Source organism: Triturus cristatus, chromosome 4_1, assembly GCF_964204655.1.
Source record: "Triturus cristatus chromosome 4_1, aTriCri1.1, whole genome shotgun sequence".
Lineage (NCBI taxonomy): Eukaryota > Metazoa > Chordata > Amphibia > Caudata > Salamandridae > Triturus > Triturus cristatus.
This window is the reverse complement of record NC_140585.1, coordinates 69,374,907-69,397,517: the sequence shown is the minus strand read 5'-3', so window position 1 is coordinate 69,397,517 and position 22,611 is coordinate 69,374,907. Positions and strand designations below refer to the sequence as shown.

At 47.9% G+C, this 22,611-nt stretch overlaps 1 protein-coding gene across 2 annotated transcripts in view; it reads right to left on the bottom strand.

Moving 5' to 3' along the window:
* The window catches only part of LOC146839547 (aldehyde dehydrogenase family 3 member B1-like), a 200,428-nt gene that overhangs the window by 65,204 nt on the left and 112,613 nt on the right, over nt 1-22,611 (bottom strand). The window contains exons 1-2 of one of the 2 annotated variants that reach the window (XM_085651609.1): nt 13,212-13,278; nt 8,771-8,933 (exon numbers count right to left, since the gene is read on the bottom strand). In XM_085651609.1, coding sequence (XP_085507735.1) covers nt 8,771-8,932 — 162 coding nt within the window. In that variant the 5' untranslated portion in view covers nt 8,933; nt 13,212-13,278. Of the gene's footprint in view, nt 1-8,770; nt 8,934-13,211; nt 13,279-22,611 lie in introns of those variants that run through there. The other variant, XM_085651608.1, reaches the window with a different exon arrangement.

Sequence of the window (22,611 nt, the reverse complement as noted above, 5' to 3'; positions counted from 1 at the left end):
ATAACTAATCCAATATAACCCACATAAGACAACTACACACTACATACATACAATCCATAACAAACAGGTAAATGACATTGCCATTTTCAGTGCCAATAGCTCTAACTCAAACAAATGCGAGACCTATTGCATTTCCAATGTTTGTTTAATAACTGAGTCAAAATGCTAGGCTTAAGAGTACATGACACACCCTAGTGGAGGGAGCCAGGGGGTGATTCATCAAATCAGCCTGAAAATTCAGCAGGAACTGAAAATTAAATTTTGGACTGAAAACTGTGACCGCTATGAGTGCACTACCAGAATATTCAAACTGAACACTGTGACTGGTATGAGTGTACGCCCAGAATATTCACACTGAACACTATGTCTGCCATGAGTGTACGCCCAGAATATTCACACTGAACACTGTGACTGCTATGAGTGTACACCCAGTATATTCACACTGAACACTGTGACTGCTATGAGTACACGCCCAGAATATTCACAGTGAAAACTATAACTGCTATGAGTACACGCCCAGAATATTCACACTGAGCACTATGACTGGCATGAGTGTACGCCCAGAATATTCACACTGAACACTGTGACTGGTATGAGTGTACGCCCAGAATATTCCCACTGACCACTGCGACTGCTATGAGTGTATGCCCAGAATATTTAGACGGAACACTATGACTGCCATGAGAGTACGCCCAGAATAGTCACACTGAACACTGTGACTGCTATAAGTGTACACCCAGTATATTCACACTGAACACTGTGACTGCTATGAGTACACGCCCAGAATATTCACAGCGAAAACTATAACTGCTATGAGTACACGCCCAGAATAGTCACACTGCGCACTATGACTGCTATGAGTGCATGCCCAAAATATTTAGACTGAACACTATGACTGCTATGAGTGCACGTCCAGAATATTCAGACTCAACACTATGACAGCTATTAGTCCACAAACAGAAAATCCACTCTGAATACTATTACTGCTACTTGTGCACACACAGTATATTCATTCTGGACACTATGACTGCTATAAGGGCACACCCAGAATATTCACACTGGACACTATGACTGCTATGTGTGCACCCCCAGAATATTCACAGTGAAAACTAAAACTGCTATGAGTGCACGCCCAGAATATTCACACAGAACACTGTGACTGCTATAAGTGTACGCCAAGTATATTCACACCGTACACTGTGACTGGTATGAGTGTACGCCCAGAATATTTCGACGGAACACTATGACTGCTATGAGTGCACACCCAGAATTTTGACACGGAACACTGTGACTGCTATGAGTACACGCACAGAATATTCACACTGAACACTATGACTGCTATGAGAGCATGCCCAGAATATTCCGACTGAACACTGACTGCTATGAGTGAACGACCAGAATGTTCAAACTCAACACTATGACTGCTATTAGTCTAAACAGAGAAAATTCACCCTGAACACTATGACTACTATGAGTGCATGACCGGAATATTCAGACTGACCACTATGACTGCTATGAGTGCATGCTCAAAATATTCAGTCTCAACACTATGACTACTATTAAGTCCACACACAGAAAATTCACTATGAACACTGTGGCTGCTATTAGTGCACACCCAGAAAATTCACTCTGGACACTATGACTGCTATGTGTGACCACCCAGAATATTCACAGTGAAAACTATAACTGCTATGAGTGCACGCCCAGAATATTCACAGTGAAAGCTATATCTGATATTAGGGCACACCCAGTATTTCAGACTGAACACTATAACTGCTATGAGTGCACAGCCAGAATATTCAGATTGGACACTATGACTGCTATGGGTGCACACCCAGTATATTCAGACTGAACACTATAACTGCTATGAGTTCACAGCCAGAACATTTTGATTGGGCACTGTAGGAGAGTAGGATCTGCTTCACATGGGTACCCCCACTTTTTGCTGGTGTTTCACTGTTTTTCAACCTTAGTCTGGCTGTGGCCCTGCTAATCAGGACCACAGCCTAGCTGCTTCCTCTCTAAAATGGTTTGCATGTACATTAGGTACATATCTAATTGGATTCTGGAGTTCCTTATAAGCCCTTAGTATATGGTATACTATGTACCTAGGGCATTGGTACTTCAGAGGCCTACCAGGGGCTGAAGCATGTATTATGCCACCCCTGGGAAGCACTTCAAACTGGCACCACAGGTCTGCTACTGCAGCCTGGGTAAGGTGGTGCTTGCTTGGGATAGGCTACCTATATCACTATCATTGCACACACATATAAAACCTATAAGTCACTCCTATGGCAGGCCTTAACAATCCTGAAGGCAGAGTGCTTGGTTTTTATGTTATAGGGTGCCCCTGCATGAGCAGAGCCCCTCTGCAGCATTCGGAGTACCTCCTCTAATGCGGTTTGTGGTGCAGCTTGACCATATACTCTTAAGTGCATTATAACCTCGCGGAAAATGCTAACTTTGGGATGGCTGCACGGAAATATGTCGTGTTTAGTGTCAAACGCTTTGGAATACTACCCCCCCCACCCCCCTGCCAGTTCTGGCGGCGGGGATAGCATTCCACCCTTCTACTGGTCTGACCCGGTAGGACTTTCTACAGCCCTGGCATCACAAAATGGATGCCTCTGCCACAGACACGGGTCTGGCCTCCTGCTTCTGACCGAAACTCCGGCAGGGGAGGCCTGGACAATAGGTTTCCTGTCCCAGGGAGGTGTAACCACCTCTCCAGACAGGCAGATGTGTATTGGGGCTGGGCAGGAGCACTCTCTGGTGCTCTGAAGTCCTGCACTGGGGGCATATTTGATGTCCCTGTGCATAGTCCAGTTCAAACCGGTTGCAGGGGCTACCTGCCCCAGCTCTGGCGCGAAACTGGACAAAGGAAATGGGTGTAACCACCCCTCTTTCCAAACCCTCCCATAGGTCGGTCCCTAGAGTATGTCCAACTCCCAAACTTAGTATAAGTATGGGAACCCAGTCCTTGCGACTTTAGATTACCCTGGACGAATCTCTGCAACATATATCCTGGACCCTCGTCGTTCTACTTTGACTAGAAGACTGAAGAAATCTCCCTTGGGGTCAAGGAGTGACTCCCCTGCATGGCAGGCACCAAAGAAGCAACTGACCGGTCTGCATCGCTGAAGCTCCCGCCGGACGCCGAAGTCTTTGCATCACCAGAGGTAGATTTCCAGACTTCCCCGAGGCTACCCCGAGTCCACAGCAACGCTGAGGCCCATGGCTATCATGGGTGACGTGGAACCGTGACCCCTGGACACCGTGAACCTTTGCAGCAACAACATCTTCCTGGTCTTCCTCGAAGTTGTGCTTTGGGCTCCAAGTAGCCCCAGCCTTGAGCACCTCCTGCACCGAAGATTGCTGGCCTCCACTCCACGAGTGACCCGTTGTCCAGTTTCAAGTGCGACCGCTCGAGGCCCCTTCACGATCGCTAGCCCGTTGGCTAGTAGGTCCCCTCAAAGGCAACTCCTCTTCTAATTGGGCTTTCCTGGTTGCTCCAGACGTGCCCCGACTTACCCTCGCTGGGTGAGTCCCTCAGACATTGCTGGTCTGCACCGCAGTCCTTTCTCTGATTTCCAGTGACTTGCCGTTGCCAAGGCTTGTTGGGTCCAATCTGGTCGCCGACACCGCAGCACTTGACAGACTTCGTGGGACAGCTCAAATCCAGCTCCTGGTCATCATCGGCGCCTCCTGGACCTCGTGGCTGAAGAGTCAAGACACCGATGAACTCACCTGAAGCACCCATCTATGAGCATTGGTCCATCCTGCCCTCGGTCACTGGCTAGTGACCCAGACTCTGTCCCCTCTGCTTTCAGGTTCCTTCCATCCTAGATCCAGGCTTGGATCTCTTCGGACACTTCTCCTCTTCACTGCAGCAGCAGTTCCTCGCCAGCTTCCATTGTAATCGACGACGCCACCTGACACCAAAAGTCACCTATGCACCCGGCTTCCCTGGGTGAGGTTAATCGAGTACTCCGGTGCTCCCGTGGGTGCTAGCCCTAGAACTTCTTAAGTCCAAAAGGGTTTGGTTCTGACTCGATTCTAAGTGTCCCTAATCTTTAAATTTCCAACCGGGACATTGCCCATAGAAGCTAATGGGAACCCGCGGTTGTGTTTACACACTGCACACAGTCCCCGTGGGTCCCCCGTGTCACTACCTTGGGTGGTTCCTTGGGATCCCAGCGATTCTACAGGCTCTAGGCCTTGTGTCTAGTTCAATCGTGGTTCTTATACCACTTTTTTGGTCTATAGTTTGGTACGCCCCTAGGGCCCAAACGTGTATTTGTGCTATTACTGTTGATTGCTAACTTGTAAATTAAGTACCTCGAACTCCAGTCTCATAAAGAGACTAGAGGGGTGTGTTTTATCCTAAATACATATATTTTGAATATATACCTGGTGTGGTTGTCCTTTCATTTGATCATTCAAGAGATTATAGACTGGTAAAACAAGCTGCTTTACATTCCTTCAAGACTTAGCCTGAAGGCTGCTCTCCATAGCTACCACTAGGATAGCTTTCCATAAAGGTTGTCTTTAACCAATTCACCATAAGGGGTTGTTTGGACTGATACAAGGTGCCCACTAGAACTAGTGGACAGGATATATCAGGGCACCTTCTCACAGGCACTATGACTGTTATGGGTGTATGCCCAGAATATCCAGACTGGACACTAAAACTGCTATGAGTGCACGCCCAGAATATTCAGACTGAGCACTGACTGCACGCCCAGAATATTCGCTCTTAACAATATGCCTGCTATAAGTACACACCCAGAATTTTCACGCTGGACACTATGACTGCTATAAGTGCATCTCCCCAAAATTGTTCCCTTGTGCTCCGGCCCCTCTGCTCAGCCATGCGCAGGCCCATGTTATTGGCTGCCTAGTGTACATCTCTCGCCCGCCACTCGTGCTCAAGCCCGCCTCACTTTGGGCAAGTGCTTTGTCAGACCCTCATTAATGGCTGCCTCGTGGGCATCTCTCCTCCTCTCGTGCTCAAGCCCTCCTCACTTTTAAGTGCTTTGTCAGACCCTCAATATTGGCTGCCTTATGGACATCTCTCCTCCTCCATTCGTACTCAAGCCTGCCTCACTTTTAAGTGCTTTGTCAGACCCTCACTATTGGCTGCCTTATGGACATCTCTCCTACTCCCCTCGTGCTCAAGCCCTCCTCACTTTGGTTACGTGCTTTGACAGACCCTCATTAATGGCTGCCTCGTGGGCATCTCTCCTCCTCCCTTTGTGCTCAAGCCCTCCTCACTTTGGGTAAGTACTTTGTCAGACCCTCACTATTGGCTGCCTCCTGGACATCTCTCCTCCTCCCCTTGTGCTCAAGCCCTCCTCAATTTTAAGTGCTTTGTCTGACCCTCGCTATTGGCTGCCTTGTGGGCATCTCTCCTCCTCCCCTTGTGCTCAAGCCCTCCTCACTTTGGGGAAGTGCTTTGTCAGACCCTCACTATTGGCTGCCTCCTGGACATCTCTCCTCCTCCACTCATGCTCAAGCTCTCCTCACTTTGGGTAAGTGCTTTGTCAGAACCTCACTATTGGCTGCCTCCTGGACATCTCTCCTCCTCCCCTAGTGCTCAAGCCCTCCTCACTTTGGGCAAGTGCTTTGTCAGACCCTCATTATTGGCTGCCTCCTGGACTCCTCTCCTCCTCCCCTCGTGCTCAAGCCCTCCTCACTTTAGTTACGTGCTTTGTCAGACCCTCACTATTGGCTGCCTCCTGGACATCTATCCTCCTCCCCTCGTGCTCAAGCCCTCCTCACTTTTAAGTGCTTTGTCAGACCCTCACTATTGGCTGCCTCGTGGACATCTCTCCTACTCCCCTAGTGCTCAAGCCCTCCTCACTTTGGGCAAGTGCTTTGTCAGACCATCACTATTGGCTGCCTCCTGGACATCTATCCTCCTCCCCTCGTGCTTAAGCCCTCCTCACTTTTAAGTGCTTTGTCAGACCCTCAAAATTGGCTAACTCCTGGACATCTCTCTTCCTCCACTCGTGCTCAAGCCCTCCTCACTTTTAAGTGCTTTGTCTGACCCTCACTATTGGCTGCCTCGTGGACATCACTCCTCCTCCCCTTGTGCTCAAGCCCTCCTCACTTTGGGTAAGTGCTTTGTCAGATCCTCACTATTGGCTGCCTCCTGGACATCTCTCCTCCTCCACTCGTGCTCAAGCCCTCCTCACTTTGGGTAAATGCTTTGTTAGACCCTCATTAATGGCTGCCTCGTGGACATCTCTCCCCATCCCCTCGTGCTCCAGCTCTCCTCACTTTTAAGTGCTTTGTCAGACCCTCATTAATGGCTGCCTCGTGGACATCTCTCCCCCTCCACTCGTGCTCAAGCCCTCCTCACTTTTAAGTGCTTTGTCAGACCCTCACTATTGGCTGCCTCGTGGACATCTCTCCTACTCCCCTAGTGCTCAAGCCCTCCTCACTTTGGGCAAGTGCTTTGTCAGACCCTCATTATTGGCTGCCTCCTGGACATCTCTCCTCATCCCCTCGTGCTCAAGCCCTCCTCACTTTTGGTAAGTGCTTTGTCAGGCCATCACTATTGGCTGCCCCCTGGACATCTCTCCTCCTCCACTCGTGCTCAAGCCCTCCTCACTTTGGTTAAGTGCTTTGTCAGACCCTCACTATTGGCTGCCTCCTGGACATCTCTCCTCCTCCCCTCGTGCTCAAGCCCGCCTCACTTTGGGTACCTGCTTTGTCAGACCCTCACTATTGGCTGCCTCGTGGACATCTCTCCTCCTCCCCTTGTGCTCAAGCCCTCCTCACTTTGGGCAAATGCTTTGTCAGACCCTCATTATTGGCTGCCTCCTGGACATCTCCCCTCCTCCACTCGTGCTCAAGCCCTCCTCACTTTTAAGTGCTTTGTCAGACCCTCACTATTGGCTGCCCCCTGGACATCTCTCCTCCTCCACTCGTGCTCAAGCCCTCCTCACTTTGGGTAAGTGCTTTGTCAGACCCTCACTATTGGCTGCCTCCCGGACATCTCTCCTCCTCCCCTTGTGATCAAGCCCGCCTCACTTTGGGCACCTGCTTTGTCAGACCCTCACTATTGGCTGCCTCGTGGACATCTCTCCTCCTCCCCTTGTGCTCAAGCCCTCCTCACTTTTAAGTGCTTTGTCAGACTCTCACTATTGGCTGCCTCCTGGACATCTCTCCTCCTCCCCTTGTGCTCAAGCCCTCCTCACTTTTAAGTGCTTTGTCAGACTCTCACTATTGGCTGCCTCCTGGACATCTCTCCTCCTCCCCTCGTGCTCAAGCACTCCTCACTTTGGGTAAGTGCTTGGTCAGACCCTCACTATTGGCTGCCTCCTGGACATCTCTCCTCCTCCCCTAGTGCTCAAGCCCTCCTCACTTTGGGTAAGTGCTTTGTCAGACCCTCACTATTGGCTGCCTTGTTGACATCTCTCCTCCTCCACTCGTGCTCAAGCCCTCCTCACTGTGGGTAAGTGCTTTGTCAGACCCTCATTAATGGCTGCATCGTGGACATCTCTCCTCTTCCACTCGTGCTTAAGCCGTCCTCACTTTTAAGTGCTTTGTCAGACCCTCACTATTGGCTGCCCCCTGGACATCTCTCCTCCTCCACTCGTGCTCAAGCCCTCCTCACTTTGGGTAAGTGCTTTGTCAGACCCTCACTATTGGCTGCCTCCCGGACATCTCTCCTCCTCCCCTTGTGATCAAGCCCGCCTCACTTTGGGCACCTGCTTTGTCAGACCCTCACTATTGGCTGCCTCGTGGACATCTCTCCTCCTCCCCTTGTGCTCAAGCCCTCCTCACTTTTAAGTGCTTTGTCAGACTCTCACTATTGGCTGCCTCCTGGACATCTCTCCTCCTCCCCTTGTGCTCAAGCCCTCCTCACTTTTAAGTGCTTTGTCAGACTCTCACTATTGGCTGCCTCCTGGACATCTCTCCTCCTCCCCTCGTGCTCAAGCACTCCTCACTTTGGGTAAGTGCTTGGTCAGACCCTCACTATTGGCTGCCTCCTGGACATCTCTCCTCCTCCCCTAGTGCTCAAGCCCTCCTCACTTTGGGTAAGTGCTTTGTCAGACCCTCACTATTGGCTGCCTTGTTGACATCTCTCCACCTCCACTCGTGCTCAAGCCCTCCTCACTGTGGGTAAGTGCTTTGTCAGACCCTCATTAATGGCTGCATCGTGGACATCTCTCCTCTTCCACTCGTGCTTAAGCCGTCCTCACTTTTAAGTGCTTTGTCAGACCCTCACTATTGTCTGCCTTGTGTACTTCTCTCCTCCTCCACTTGTGCTCAAGTCTCTCTCACTTTGGTTAAGTGCTTTGTCAGACCCTCATTAATTGCTGCCTCGTGAACATCTCTCCTCTTCCACTCGTGCTCAAGCTCTCCTCACTATTAAGTGCTTTGTCAGACCCTCATTAATGGCTGCCCCCTGGACATCTCTCCTCCTCCACTCGTGCTCAAGCCGTCCTCACTTTTAAGTGCTTTGTTAGACCCTCACTATTGGCTGCCTCCTGGACATCTTTCCTCCCCATCTTTACTTGCCTCCTTGTACTCAGACCCCTCCTCATCACGTGTAAGCCTTGGATCAGGGTTCATTGGGCCCCAGTGCCACTGCACCTGCTGCACCATTGGTGGCTACACCGCCGCTCTTGGGCTCAGACTGTCTTCACCTTCTTTAAGTCCAAGGCCATCATCTTGTTAATGTCTACTCCCCCTTGCGCTTAGGCCCCTTTTCATCCTGTGCGCCTCCCACCCCCCTCTGGTCTCAGACCCCCCTCACCTTGTGCAAGTCCTGGGCCATCGCCTCATTAATGGCCGCCTTGTTCTCGTCCAGGAACCTCTGCAGGGCCTGGAGCTGGGACATCCGGTACTCCAGGGGGCGGGTCTTGCCCGAGTTAAAGCTCGTCCTGAGGCGGCCCACAGTGTCCTGGAAGCTGGACATCCTGAGGAGAGGAGGAGAGCAGAGGGTCAAAGACAAGGGGGGGCTCCCGCCCAAGGGGTCACTGGTACTCACTGTCTGAGGTGGTAACTCCCACAGCCGGAGCTTGGGTGGTAGCTCCCACAGGGGGAGTTGCAGTGGTAACTCCTACAGGGGGAGTTGTCATGGTAACTACTACGGGGGGAGCTGAGGTGGTAACTTCTACAGGAGGAGTTGAGGTGGTAACTACTACAGGGGGGGTTGAGGTGGTAACTCCTACAGGAGGACCTGAGATGGTAACTACTACGGGGGTTGAGGTGGTAACTCCTACAGGAGGAGCTGAGGTGGTAACTACTACGGGGGTTGAAGTGATAACTTCTACAGGAGGGGTTGAGGTGGTAACTCCTACAGGGGGAGTTGCGGTGGTAACTCCTACAGAGGGTGCTGACATGGTAACTACTACATGAGGGGTTGAGGTGGTAACTTCTACAGGAGGAGCTGAGGTGGTAACTACTACAGGGGGTTGAGGTGGTAACTTCTACAGGAGGAGGTGAAATTGTAACTACTACGGGGGTTGGGGTGGGAACTTCTACAGGGGGAGTTGAGGTGGTAACTACTACAGGGGTTGAGGTGGTAACTTCTACAGGAGGAGCTGAGGTGATAACTACTACGGGGGTTGAGGTGGTAACTTCTACAGGAGGAGCTGAGGTGGTAACTACTATGGGGGCTGAGGTGGTAACTTCTACAGGGGGGTTGAGCTGGTAACTTCTACAGGAGGAGCTGAGGTGGTTCCTATGGGGGCTGAGGTGGTAACTTCTACAGGAGAGCTGAGGTGGTAACTACTACACAGGGGGCTGATGTGGTAACTTCTACAGAGGGAGCTGACATGGTAACTACTACATGGGGGCTGAGGTGGTAACTTCTACAGGAGGAGCTGAGGTGGTAACTACTACAGGGGGGCTGAGGTGGTAACTTCTACAGAGGGAGCTGAGGTGGTAACTCCCACAGGGGGAGTTGCGGTGATAACTCCTACAGGGGGAGCTGACATGGTAACTACTCCAGGGGGTGTCTGAGGTGGTAACTACAACAGGGGGGCTGAGGTGGTAACTCCTACAGAGGGAGCTGACATGGTAACTACTACATGGGGGGCTGAGGTGGTAACTTCTACAGGAGGAGCTGAGGTGGTAACTACTACAGGGGGGCTGAGGTGGTAACTTCTACAGAGGGAGCTGAGGTGGTAACTCCCACAGGGGGAGTTGCAGTGATAACTCCTACAGGGGGAGCTGACATGGTAACTACTACAGGGGGTGTCTGAGGTGGTAACTTCTACAGGAGGAGCTGAGGTGGTAACTACTACAGGGAGGCTGAGGTGGTAACTTCTACAGGGAGATAAGATGGTAACTCCCACAGGGGAAGTGGAGGTGGTAACTCATAAAGGGGGAGCTGAGGGGGTAACTCCTACAGAGGGAGCTGAGTTGGTAACTCCTACAGAGGGAGCAGAAGTGGTAACACCCACATAGGGAGCTAAGGTAGTAACTCCTACAGGGGGCCTGCGGTGGTAACTCCTACAGGAGGAGCTTAGGTGGTAACTCCTACAGAGGGAACAGAAGTGGTAACTCCCACAGAGGGAGCGGAGGTTGTAACTCCTACAGGAGAAGCTGAGGTGGTAACTCCTACAGGGGGAGCTGAGGTGGTAACTTCTACAGAAGGAGCTGATGTTGTAACTCCCACAGGGGAAGCTGAGGTGGTAACTCCTACAGGGGGAACAGAGGTAGTAACTCCTACAGGGGGAGCTGAGGTGGTAACTCCTACAGAAGGAGCTGAGGTTCTAACTCCCACAAGGAGAGCTGAGGTGGTAACTCCTGCAGGAGGAGCTGAGGTGGTAACTCCCACAAGGGGAGCTGAGGTGGAAACTCCTACAGGAAGAGCTGAGGTGGTAACTCCTACAGAGGGAGCTGAGGTGGTAACTACTACAGGGGCTGAGGTGGTAACTCCTACAAAGGGAGCTGAGGTGGTAACTCCCACAAGGGGAGCTGAGGTGGTAACTCCTGCAGGAGGAACTGAGGTGGTAACTCCCACAAGGGAAGCTAAGGTGGTAATTCTTAAAGGGGGAGCTGAGGTGGTAACTACTACAGGGGGCTGAGGTGGTAACTCCTACAGAGGGAGCAGAAGTGGTAACACCCACAGAGGGAGCTGAGGTTGTAACTCCCACAGGGGGCCTGCGGTGGTAACTCGTACAGGGGAAGCTAAGGTGGTAACTCCCACAAGGGAAGCCGAGGTGGTAACTTTTAAAAGGGGGATCTGAGGTGGTAACTCCTACAAAGGGAGCAGAAGTGGTAACTCCCACAGAGGGAGCTGAGGTGGTAACTCCCACAGGGGAAGCTGAGGTGGTAACTCCCACAAGGGGAACTGAGGTGGTAACTCCTACAGGGGGAGCAGAAGTGGTAACACCCACAGAGGGAGCTGAGGTTGTAACTCCCACAGGGGGCCTGCGGTGGTAACTCGTACAGGGGAAGCTAAGGTGGTAACTCCCACAAGGGAAGCCGAGGTGGTAACTCTTAAAAGGGGGATCTGAGGTGGTAACTCCTACAAAGGGAGCAGAAGTGGTAACTCCCACAGAGGGAGCTGAGGTGGTAACTCCCACAGGGGAAGCTGAGGTGGTAACTCCCACAAGGGGAACTGAGGTGGTAACTCCTACAGGGGGAGCAGAAGTGGTAACACCCACAGAGGGAGCTGAGGTTGTAACTCCCACAGGGGGCCTGCGGTGGTAACTCGTACAGGGGAAGCTAAGGTGGTAACTCCCACAAGGGAAGCCGAGGTGTTAACTCTTAAAAGGGGGGTCTGAGGTGGTAACTCCTACAAAGGGAGCAGAAGTGGTAACTCCCACAGAGGGAGCTGAGGTGGTAACTCCCACAGGGGAAGCTGAGGTGGTAACTCCCACAAGGGGAACTGAGGTGGTAACTCCTACAGGGGGAGCAGAAGTGGTAACTCCTACAGAGGGAGCAGAAGTGGTAACTCCTACAGGGGAGCTGAGGCTGTGATTGAGGTACACTGGGGAAAGCTGTCCTGGGCTCAAAGGGCTGAAGCTCAGTCTTAACATACATGTTCGGTGCTGCCTGTGGGTCTCAGTGCTGTAGCGGTGCAGTGACAGAGCTTTGCAGAGGAGAATAGAAGTGCCCTTTGGAAGACGTGTACAGGTCTCAGTACTAGAATAACCGGTGCCACAGGTCAGGAAGGAGGAGCTACGTGTAAAGCTTGGGAGGGTCCCAGTACTAGAAAAGAGGCGCTGCAGGTCAAGACTGAGGGGCGCTGACTAGCTGTGACCTAGTACAAGGTAGGCGTCCGTCTCCCGGTACTAGGAGAAGAGGCGCTATAGGTCACGACTAAGGTGCACTTATGAGCTGTGTGCCAGTGTAAGGTAGGTATGCCAGTACTAGGAAAAGAGGTGCTGTAGGTCACGACTGAGGGGCACTGCTGGAGCTATGTCCCAGTACTAGGAAAAGAGGCGCTATACGTCACAACGGAGGGGCACTGTTGGAGCTATGCCCCAGTACAAGGTTGGTGTGCCAGTACTAGGAGAAGAGGCGCTATAGGTCACGACTGAGGGGCACTGTTGGAGCTATGTCCCAGTACAGAGTAGGTGTGCCAGTACTAGGAGAAGAGGTGCTGCAGGTCAAGACTGAGGGGCGCTGACTAGCTGTGTCCAAGTGTAAGGCAGGTGGCACGGTACTAGGAGAAGAGGCGCTATAGGTCACGACAGGTGCACTGATGAGGTGTGCTCCAGACAGTACAGAGTAGGTGTCCCAGTATTAGGAGAAGAGGCGCTATAGGTCACGGCTGAGGGGCACTGACGTATGCCCCAGTACAAGGTTGGTGTGCCAGTACTAGGAGAAGAGGCGCTATAGGTCACGACTGAGGGGCACTGTTGGAGCTATGTCCCAGTACAGTAGTCAAGACTGAGGGGCGCTGACTAGCTGTGTCCAAGTGTAAGGCAGGTGTCACGGTACTAGGAGACGAGGCGCTATAGGTCACGACAGGTGCACTGATGAGGTATGCCTCAGTACAGAGTAGGTGTGCCAGTACTAGGAGAAGAGGCGCTATAGGTCACGGCTGAGGGGCACTGAGGTGTGCCCCAGTACAGAGTAGGTATGCCAGTACTAGGAGAGTTGCTGCAGGTCAAGACTGGGGTGCACTGCTGGAGCTGTGGTGATCCCAGCCCTGGGACAGTCACAGCACCGGGGTTTGATGTCAGAAGTGAGGTGAAATACCAGAGAGGAGAGAGAGTGTCTAAGTCTGCCATTACCTGTCCGGGGCAGCGAGCGCCTGAGCGAGGACTGGAGGGAGTCTGGGAGCTTTAAAGAGCTCAAGAAACTGCCTTTATTTAACAGAACAAGGAAGGGCGCGGTGACGAGGAAATGCCATTGATAAGACTGCGCACGCGCGGCTCGGTGGGCGGACGGGGGTGCAGCACGCGTGTCGGTATAAAGTACATTTCTCAGGAATTGTAAGGCTGACACGTGGCAGGAAAGGAATCCGCGGGCGGCAGATAAGGGTCTTTCATATCTTCAATCACCTCTTCCGTGGTAGAGAAATGTCCTCACAGGGCTGGCTTTGATTTATTTATGTTACGGTCGGATAACAAGCATTTGCAATACAATCGGTTTCGCCTTTGGAACCTTATAAAGTATCTAGCCATGCATCACATTATTCTAGGTGCTGCCCAGGGCTTTAAGTGGGATGAAAAAATTGAGGTGTGGGGGGCTCTCAAAGGGGCGTGGCCAATGTAATCAAGGGCGTGGCTTAAAAACAACTAAGCTGCTCGACTTGTATTTTGCTGTGTCTGTCATTGCATCCAGATATATGATACAACAAGTAACATCATACCTACAACAAGTCAGGACTATTGGCTTTGTCATAAGCAGCAACTATGGCTTGTTGTATATATTATTGAAAAAGCTTCCACTTAAAGCCCCGGTGACACCAGACATGCTGCTTCCAAGTTTCAACAAGCATTGGCATAGCCAATAGGTCTCGCCTTTGGGACCTTATAAGTGTTTATCCATGCAACAGTTGATGTTGCACCAAGGATATTGTGCTGCATAGCTAAATACTTATAAGGTCCCAAAAGTGAGACCTATTGGCTATGCCAATGCTTGTTGGGTATTGGAACTCAGTCATCACTTACTCATCATCAAACTTTAAATCAGAGCAAGAGAGACAAAAAAAACATTGGCAAAGCCTATAGGTCTGGCTATAGTGTGCCAATGTGTGTAAACAGGAATTCACAAATGGTGTTTACATGCATTGCAATTGCATGCACACATGCAGTATATCGTATTAAAGCCAGGGCTATGGGATGTGATAATGCTAAGAAAAAGTAGCCGAAAATGGTCGCTTTCTTTATCCGATGCATATAGGATATACGTAATCAGTTGTAAAATACTCCCTCGTGCTTTCAGTGGAATTACTTCCAAGAAGGAAACCAAACAGCCAGTAGCATGAGGAAGAGAGAAACACTCCTTAGAGCAACAGCCCACTCCATGTGTATTTTTAAAAACTGCTAACACTAGTTATTGCAGACAGATCCACTGTCGAGCCAGACCTACAAATGGAGCAGGAGGGAGAAACTGGCACAAATGTTAAATCATGGGCTACGGTGAGGTGAGCTATTTTATGGCTGCATGGATGACAGCCTGGCCATTTGCATTGCGACTGCGTTTGCTGAACTTCAGAGGCAGTGGTGAATATTATAAAACAGTAATTGGAGGGGCAACAAGGTTTTCTTAATAGACCATCGCCGGCAATGTGAACACCAGGATTGCCCAAAAAAACAACAAAAAAACAAAGCTGCTTAGTACTGATTCGGCCGCGCTCCTCTTTCTTCCAACATCTTTTGCCTTTTGCCTCTTATCTGACAATCACAGGTTCTTTATCACCCGTTTCTCCCTTTTTCACTGTGCTCATGTTTTTCCACTTTCTCTTTTGCTTTGGGTCAAAGTCTGCTGATGATAAACTCTTGTCCCTAAAAATGAGTGCCAGAGCGGAGCACCTGGGCCCCCTGCACAAATTAAGAACACCCTTTGGCTGCCGGTAACATTTTTGCACTTCTTGATTTTGAGTCTGTCTGTGTGGTGCATTGTCCCTTCGGTGCTGCAAGCAGCCCCGCAGTATCCCATGTTAAACAAAATGTCTGCCTCACAGTGACGCTATTGGCGACATGTAATCTTCAAAAACGTGCTGTATCCTTCCCAGGATGCCGGCCGATGGCTTCCCAGACTGTTCTTGAGCATCCACAACATTTACAGCAAAGGGGCCTCAGCTAAAGTATGCTAGAGCTGGTTGCATCGGGTTATTTAGAAATGTGCGTCATCCCAGATTCAAAGTTTCGGTTCAAGTCACAGGAGGATTGCAGGTCGGCCATCATTAACGACAAAGAGACAATGAAGACAAAAGCATGGCCAGTCACAGCGCTATGCTCATAACTGCAGTGTTCCGCGTCAGTGCGAACACCGCATTTCTGTTCCTACAGTCGGGCTACAACCTGCCATGAAAAGAGTGAACAAGCGCACGCGTCTGCGCTAAAAGTAAACTAGAAATATGCCATGTATCTGGTGATTGTGGCCCAAATTAGCAGGAATAGCATCACAAAGTAAGTAGAAGAAAACAAACACGTGCGCGCGACTCGCGCTGAAGAAGGAGGCAGCAGGGGGAGGGAAGACAGGAGGGGGCCTGCGCCTGTTTCCCTTGCGGGAACGAGCAGGGGCACCATATGTTTGAAAGTTAATTACAAACATATGGTGTTAAAGCTCACTCCCGCAAGGGAATCGCCACACGTGCACACATTGCCATTGAAAGCAATGCAATGCATGCACGTTTTTGGCTGCAAAGGTGCATCGATGGCTAAAGGTCTTTCTCCTAAGCAGCGCATGCGCGCTGCGTAGGCGAGACCTAAAAAGAGAAGGGAAATCCAGAGAGAAAATGACTCTCTTAAAAGGATTTCTCTTCCCCTACAACGCTCACCTGGCGTGACGTCATGCCGTAACTTCACTAATGAGAAGTGAATAGTGTGAGCACACGCACATCGATGTGCCTTCTCTCACTGAAGTCCGGAGCAGGGCACAAAACAGAGCCCGATAGAGACCCGTTTCGAGGCTTCTTTTAAAAAACTGCCGGTGCTCAGACCCGGTGAGACCCGGCCCACTGAAAGCGCTGGTGCTGCCACATCTACTGTTCTTTAACATAGCACTGCCTCGAGAAGTACGTGCAGTCTGACCTCATTTCCTGGTCATTCAAGAGCTTCACTGGCTAGAATCAAGTTCAAACCAGATGCCTGGCTCATAGAGCCACCGACTTGAAAACAATTCAACAACTGCTAAACTACTGATCATATCTGGGTGTAAATAAAGCATAAGAAGTAAAAACTCCTTGCAACTTGACAATCAAAATGTATAGCTTTAGCATTAAGACCAGTCCTCCATGGAGCATCAACCCGCCCCTGGAACTCTCTACTCATCTAAGCAACTAACCAGCAGGGCGTAAAACTTTCTTATTCAAGATTTACGTTAGTATGTTCTGGATGTTTTAGAACTCCTTTCGGAATGTTTATTTTTTTGCCTTCTATCAGTTTCGAAAGTTGTCCAAGAGGAGTAAGTGGTCAGGTCCCTTGAACAATATAAAACACACGTGAAAACCTGGGTAAGATATATTGATGACATTTTTTGTGTGTGGGAGGGCAGTAAAGAGGAAGCGGAGGAATTTGTTGATACTTTGAATATAAATGATTTTAATTTGACATTTACAAGTCACATTGACATGGAAAAAATTGAATTTCTCGACCTTTTAGTCAGTACAAGAGAAAATAAACTTGTGAGAGAGCCGGCAATAGCCTGCTCCATGCACATAGCTGCCATCCTGACAGTCTCATCAAGAGTATTCCCATGGGTGAGTTGTTGCGAGCGAAACGAAATTGCAGTACTGAGGAAGATTTAGTAGAGAGTAAAATCATGTGTGAAAGATTCAAAGACAGAGGTTACACTACTAGATGTATTGAAGCAGCACTGTCTGAGGTAAAGACCAGAGAAAGGGCTGATTTAATCAAGTCCAAAGATAAACAAATGGAAAAAGGAGCTTCAGAGAGCACTGAAAGAAACAGTACGGTTCATAACTACCTTTATCCAGCAGTCGTGGAATGTTAAAGGAGCACTGAATAAATTAATGATCATGATTTATCAGACTGTCTTCAAGACTATCCCCAAGTTACGTACCGTAAAGCTAAATCCCTTAAAGATTCATTGTGTAAAGCAGTAATACAAACAGCGAAAAGGAAGAGTGGCATTCAGGGTTTCTTTACTTGTCGGCAATGTAAAGCCTGTAAACACAGTTTCAACGTAAATGAAGTACAACTGTCCACCCATTGTTAAACCTTTTAAAATTGTTGAACACTACTCATGTAATACTGAATTTGTAGTGTATGCCCTTAGGTGTCCATGTGATAAGTACTACATTGGTAGTACCATACATAAAGCCAAAAAACGAATCCTTGAACACCTAAGGGCAATTAAGAATAACGACAAACAATATCCAATCGCAAGGCATTCTGCCTCTCATCATAAGGGTGATAATGCACTTCTCTCTTTCTGTGTTCTTGACAATATTCCAATCAGAACAAGAGGAGGAGATAGAGTACAAGAACTCAGACGATTGGAATCTAAACTAATTATCAAGTATCACACTTTGCAACCTGATGGCCACAATTGTGACGAGGGACTCTCAACACATTTAAGCTAATGTGTACGGCTATATTTCCCCTTGTATAGATTAAAATGTACATCCATTGTTAGCTTGTCTAGTCTGTTTGCTTTTAAAAAAAAGATATTCAGTGCTTGTGAATTTTTCACAAATTTTAAATTGGTGTTTCATTGTATTTTATCTTTGTTGATTCGACAGACACATGGCAGGGTACTGGAGGAGAGTTGAGTATAAGACTCATTTGAAGTATTTGATTTACGTGAATAATTTATGGAATGTATAAGATCGGGAGCTTCCGCATCAAATCACCAATACCCACTTGGGTTGCACTAATTTGTTCTCATGATTCTAATTTAATAGATTGGCCATTATTCTTGATTGATAAAAAGCAGTTTTTTATTTAAAAAGTTTGAACGCCCACTAGGGCTTATATAAGGCCAGTGTGTACATTGTTTCATACTACAATGGAACAATAAAGTTTATACAAAATGTGCAGCGATCCATGAATGAGCGGTTGTTTATGTGTAAAAAACAATGATGCTCCTTTGGTTAATATGAATTACCTTAGGTAAATGTATATTTATGAATTACCATGATAAATGTTGAAATGAAATCATCCGCCTGATTTGACTGTGAAGTCTGTTTTCTTTAGCTCCTTGCACTGAAATATGCCGTGAGGTCCGTCTTCACTGTTTACTTTTAAGAAGGTGTGGCACTTTAAGCTTGTATAAACACAGTTATTTGCAAAGCACTCTTACTCATGAAAAAGGAGTTGTACTCCGAAACGCTTCGAGTGACTGGCTAAACGAAATCAAATAAACACGTTTTGAAAAGGAATACGTGGCTGTGGCCTCGTCTTTTCTGATATGGTTAAATAACGATTGTGGTGGAGATTAGGGGTTCGTGTCCCCGCCACAGCCCACCGCTACAAGAGGCTTGGGTTTCTTCGCGATCAATAGTTGTGGATATATATATATATATATATATATATATATACACACGGTTGGCCCTCTGTAAATAGTGCTATTATAATATGTAACAATATTTAAAATAATACATAAAAATCAGGAAAATTTAAAAAGCAAATAAAAACATTTGAAAAAAAAATGTAAAGCCAACATGTGATGTAAAGAATCCATGGTCTACTTATGGTTGTCATCCAGGTTGTCCATGCCTCCTGGACTTTTGTAATACAATTAACTGTCACCAGGTATGGCAGAGTTAAAGTGCTCAATGGAGGCAGCCTGTGACTATAACTCTCATAACAAAGTAGTTGTCATTAAATGTCAAGACACGAAATACGATGTCCTGGCGGCACGGATCTAGGTAGGCACTCTAATTCTACTGCCTCGTGGGCATTCACGGAATATGCAATGTATACACCTACCACCCTTGACCCCCCTCTTAATTTCCACAGCTTGCAAGGGGCCACATGCCTTGTGATGCACTTACACCCAGTCCTGGAGTTTTCACGCACAGCATTTCTGGGTTTAACAAGGTTTTTGTTTTTACCGTCATCGCAAAAACATAATAACAAACACACTACGTGGGATAAAAACTAAGCCAGTCCGACTGATGTTGTGACAAAGGATGTGATGCCACTTGGCAGCAGTCCGCTTTTCTGCCACTTTATCATTTTAATGCTCACCTCCTTGGGTCTTTCACCCGTCGCACTTACTCCCAAACTCTGATTACACAAAAGTTAAACATAAATTGCCTATGACTTATGTATAATAAAAGGCGTAAATCATACACAACGAAACATGACTAATGTAATAAAAAATACTAGCACAAAACTACGGGTTACCTTTGTAAAACGTCTGGAAAACAGTTTGACAATCCCAAAATAATTTTCGATGCCTGAAGCCTTCCACAGCAATTTGGAAAGAAGGTTGATAGCAGCTTTAACAGCTTCAAAATACTTATTTTTTCTGTGTTTTTCTTTTTAATTAAATGTCGGTAAATGAAGAGCCTGTGTGTACCTCCTGTATTTTATCTGCCTCTTGCCCTTATAGTACAGTGGAATATGTTACATGATGATTACATCATCAATGACATCATGTTATAATCCTGGGCTTTACATTATCAACCTAATGCATTCTGGAAGTTGAAGTCTTTCATTTTAACCGCTCCACGTTAACTAAAAACACTTCATCATCATCATCCTCACACAGCTTTATTCGATCTTTTGTAAAACAGACCATAAGAGCACATGAATACATATAAAATTTCCGGACCAATAAATATACATGTATACAAGGTTAAAATAAGTATTAAACACATTTGCTGTGATACAAATAAAATCATTAGAAAAACAAGTAATGATTAAAATTGCACAATACTAGTAGGATGTAAGCCCGTCTTTTTCTTCTTCCTAAAACAGGCCCATAAAAATGAAGCGACACAGAAACATACAGATGGGTCCAATAAGGCCTTTAGAAAATACATTGCAACCCGGCATTGCCTAAGATACTGGTGCCTCAGGATTGGAAGTATAAATGTTTTCCTTTCCTCTGAATAATTTTTACAGAATAGTACAATATGTAAGTCTGACTGCACAGCATGGTTATTACAAGGGCGGGGAGCCAGATCTGCTAGTCTGTATTTATGTTGTGGGTATCCCAGGAGTCATGGAATCATATTCAGTCTGAAGCGCAATAGAATAAATCTATGCTGCGCATTGTTTATACGAGATAAATAAGGAAAACCTTCTCCTGGTATGTAGTGATGATCGTTATGCTAACTTTGCGTTGTACATAGGTAGATAACGATCATCACTACATCGTTATCTACCTATGTACAACGCAAAGTTAGCATAACGATCATCACTACAGGTATTGATGGAACTAGATCGTATGCAATGGAGGAGTGATGAATACGTTTTTTTTCCCCTCGTACATAATTTAATCTTTGAGTATGTAAATCTGTTATCCATTTCTTCGTGACCTCTTTACAACAGTCAGGATCCTGAAAAAGATTTCCCAGCCCTAGAGCTTTGAATTCAGTCTCTCCGTAATTTAGCCACCCGATCCTTTTGTAGTGATCTAGGTTACAACAATCCCTAATAATAGTTTGAGTCAGGTCCACCGTAGTTCTTCGCCCTATTGAAAGCCATAGAAGAACTGGGGCCAACCTTATAGTGTCACTCACACAGGGAAGGCCCAATTCTAAATGCAAAATATAATTTGGGGCTGATTGGGGTAAAGACACATGATTTTAAAAAAAGGAGTCTTCCATCTGCTGTAACACAGCAGCATTAACCACCCCTCAGACACCTGCCCCATATGTTACGGCCAACTTTGTTTTAGCTAAATAAATATTTTTGATTACATCCAGTGGGCTCCTCCCAACTTTTTTGCAAATCTTTTAACAACAGTAAGGCTCCTTTGCATACCCAGGCTTCTTGTTTACACTAATTTAGACCATGAGTGCTCCTTATCAAAGAGCACTCCAGGACAAAACAGAGGTAATGCTCCTTGGAAATAACATCGCAAAATCCATTGACTCTATCTGGCCCCTCTGTTTAGGAAGTCCCCCGCAACCCAAGGAGCAAATCAAGAGCCTAGGCATCTGGCTCGACCAAACTCTCACCTTTAACCATCAAGCTACCAAGCTCGCTGCCACATGTTTCGGGCTGATGAGACTACTTCGTAAGATTCTCCCTCTCCTTCCGTTCCATTCTAGACGGATTATGGTTCAAGGATTAATCCTCTCCCGCCTGGACTGTGGAAACGCCCTATATCTTGGGGCCCCACAATCTATACTTAACAAACTCCAGGTTATTCAAAATTGCGCGGCAAGAATTCTCCTAGATATTCCTCGCCGAACCTCAGTCAGAGCCAGATTGAGGAACCTCCACTGGCTCCCAGTGAGATCCAGAATCAAATTTAAGAGCATGTGCATTGCACACCGCTCTTACTGGGGAACACGCCCCTCCATCAATTCCTCCCTGGTGAAAGCCTATCAGCCTTCCCGCCCCCTCAGATCTGCGACCTCCCACCTCGCCTCAGCATTAGGAAAGCCAGGTGTGGAGGCCGCTCGCTCTCTTACAACCTAGCCAAGATTTGGAATTCTCTTCCCCTCCCTATCAGATCAGAACCCAATCTATTCACCTTCCGTAAACTTCTTAAAACCTGGTTTTTCACCAAACTTCGGTTTAAATCTTCATTCAGCTTCACTCATTCCAGCCTCTCTGGCTCAACCCAATCTCTTTGCAGCGCTGGGATGCCCCTGGGTAGCCAACGCGCTATACAAATCCTCATTCCATTCCATTCCATTCCAAGATATGAGAAGGAGTCAACCACCTCGATTTGTTTACCTGCCAGCTGAAAGTGGGGATGTTTCTCACCACTATTTGCTCCGGCCACAATTAGAAATTATTTGGATTGATTAACTTTTAGATCAAGGGAGACCATAAAGATGGAATAAGCTTTAATTAGTTTTTGTAAGGCCAACCTCGTTCTAGCCATCAGTACTGCATTGTCGGCGTACACCAGAATCGGGTGGGGGGTTTGACTGAATTTGGGCACATCCAGTGAGAGCGCAGACAGGGAGAACTCAACTCCGTTTGTATAGATTGAAAAAAGAAACGGGGCGAGCACACATCCCTGTCTTACTCACTTTTCAATGTTTGAAATGACAAGTGCACTCCCCATTCCTGCCATACCTTACACAAGCCGTGGCGTTGGTGTACAGCTGGCGGATTAATCCAATAATCAGCGGGTCAATACCCATACCCTCCATCATGGACCACAGCCTAGAGTGTGACTCACAGTCAAAGGCTGATGTTAAGTTCATTAAGGCCATGTATAGTTTCCCGGTTTTAGCCGGTGTGTACTTCCCTATGGTTAGGGAGAGGTTTAGGCACTGGTCAACTGTGCCCATTCCTCTGCGAAACCCATATTGTGCCTTCATAATTATGTTATGCGAGTCTGCCCAATCCTCCAGTCCAGCCA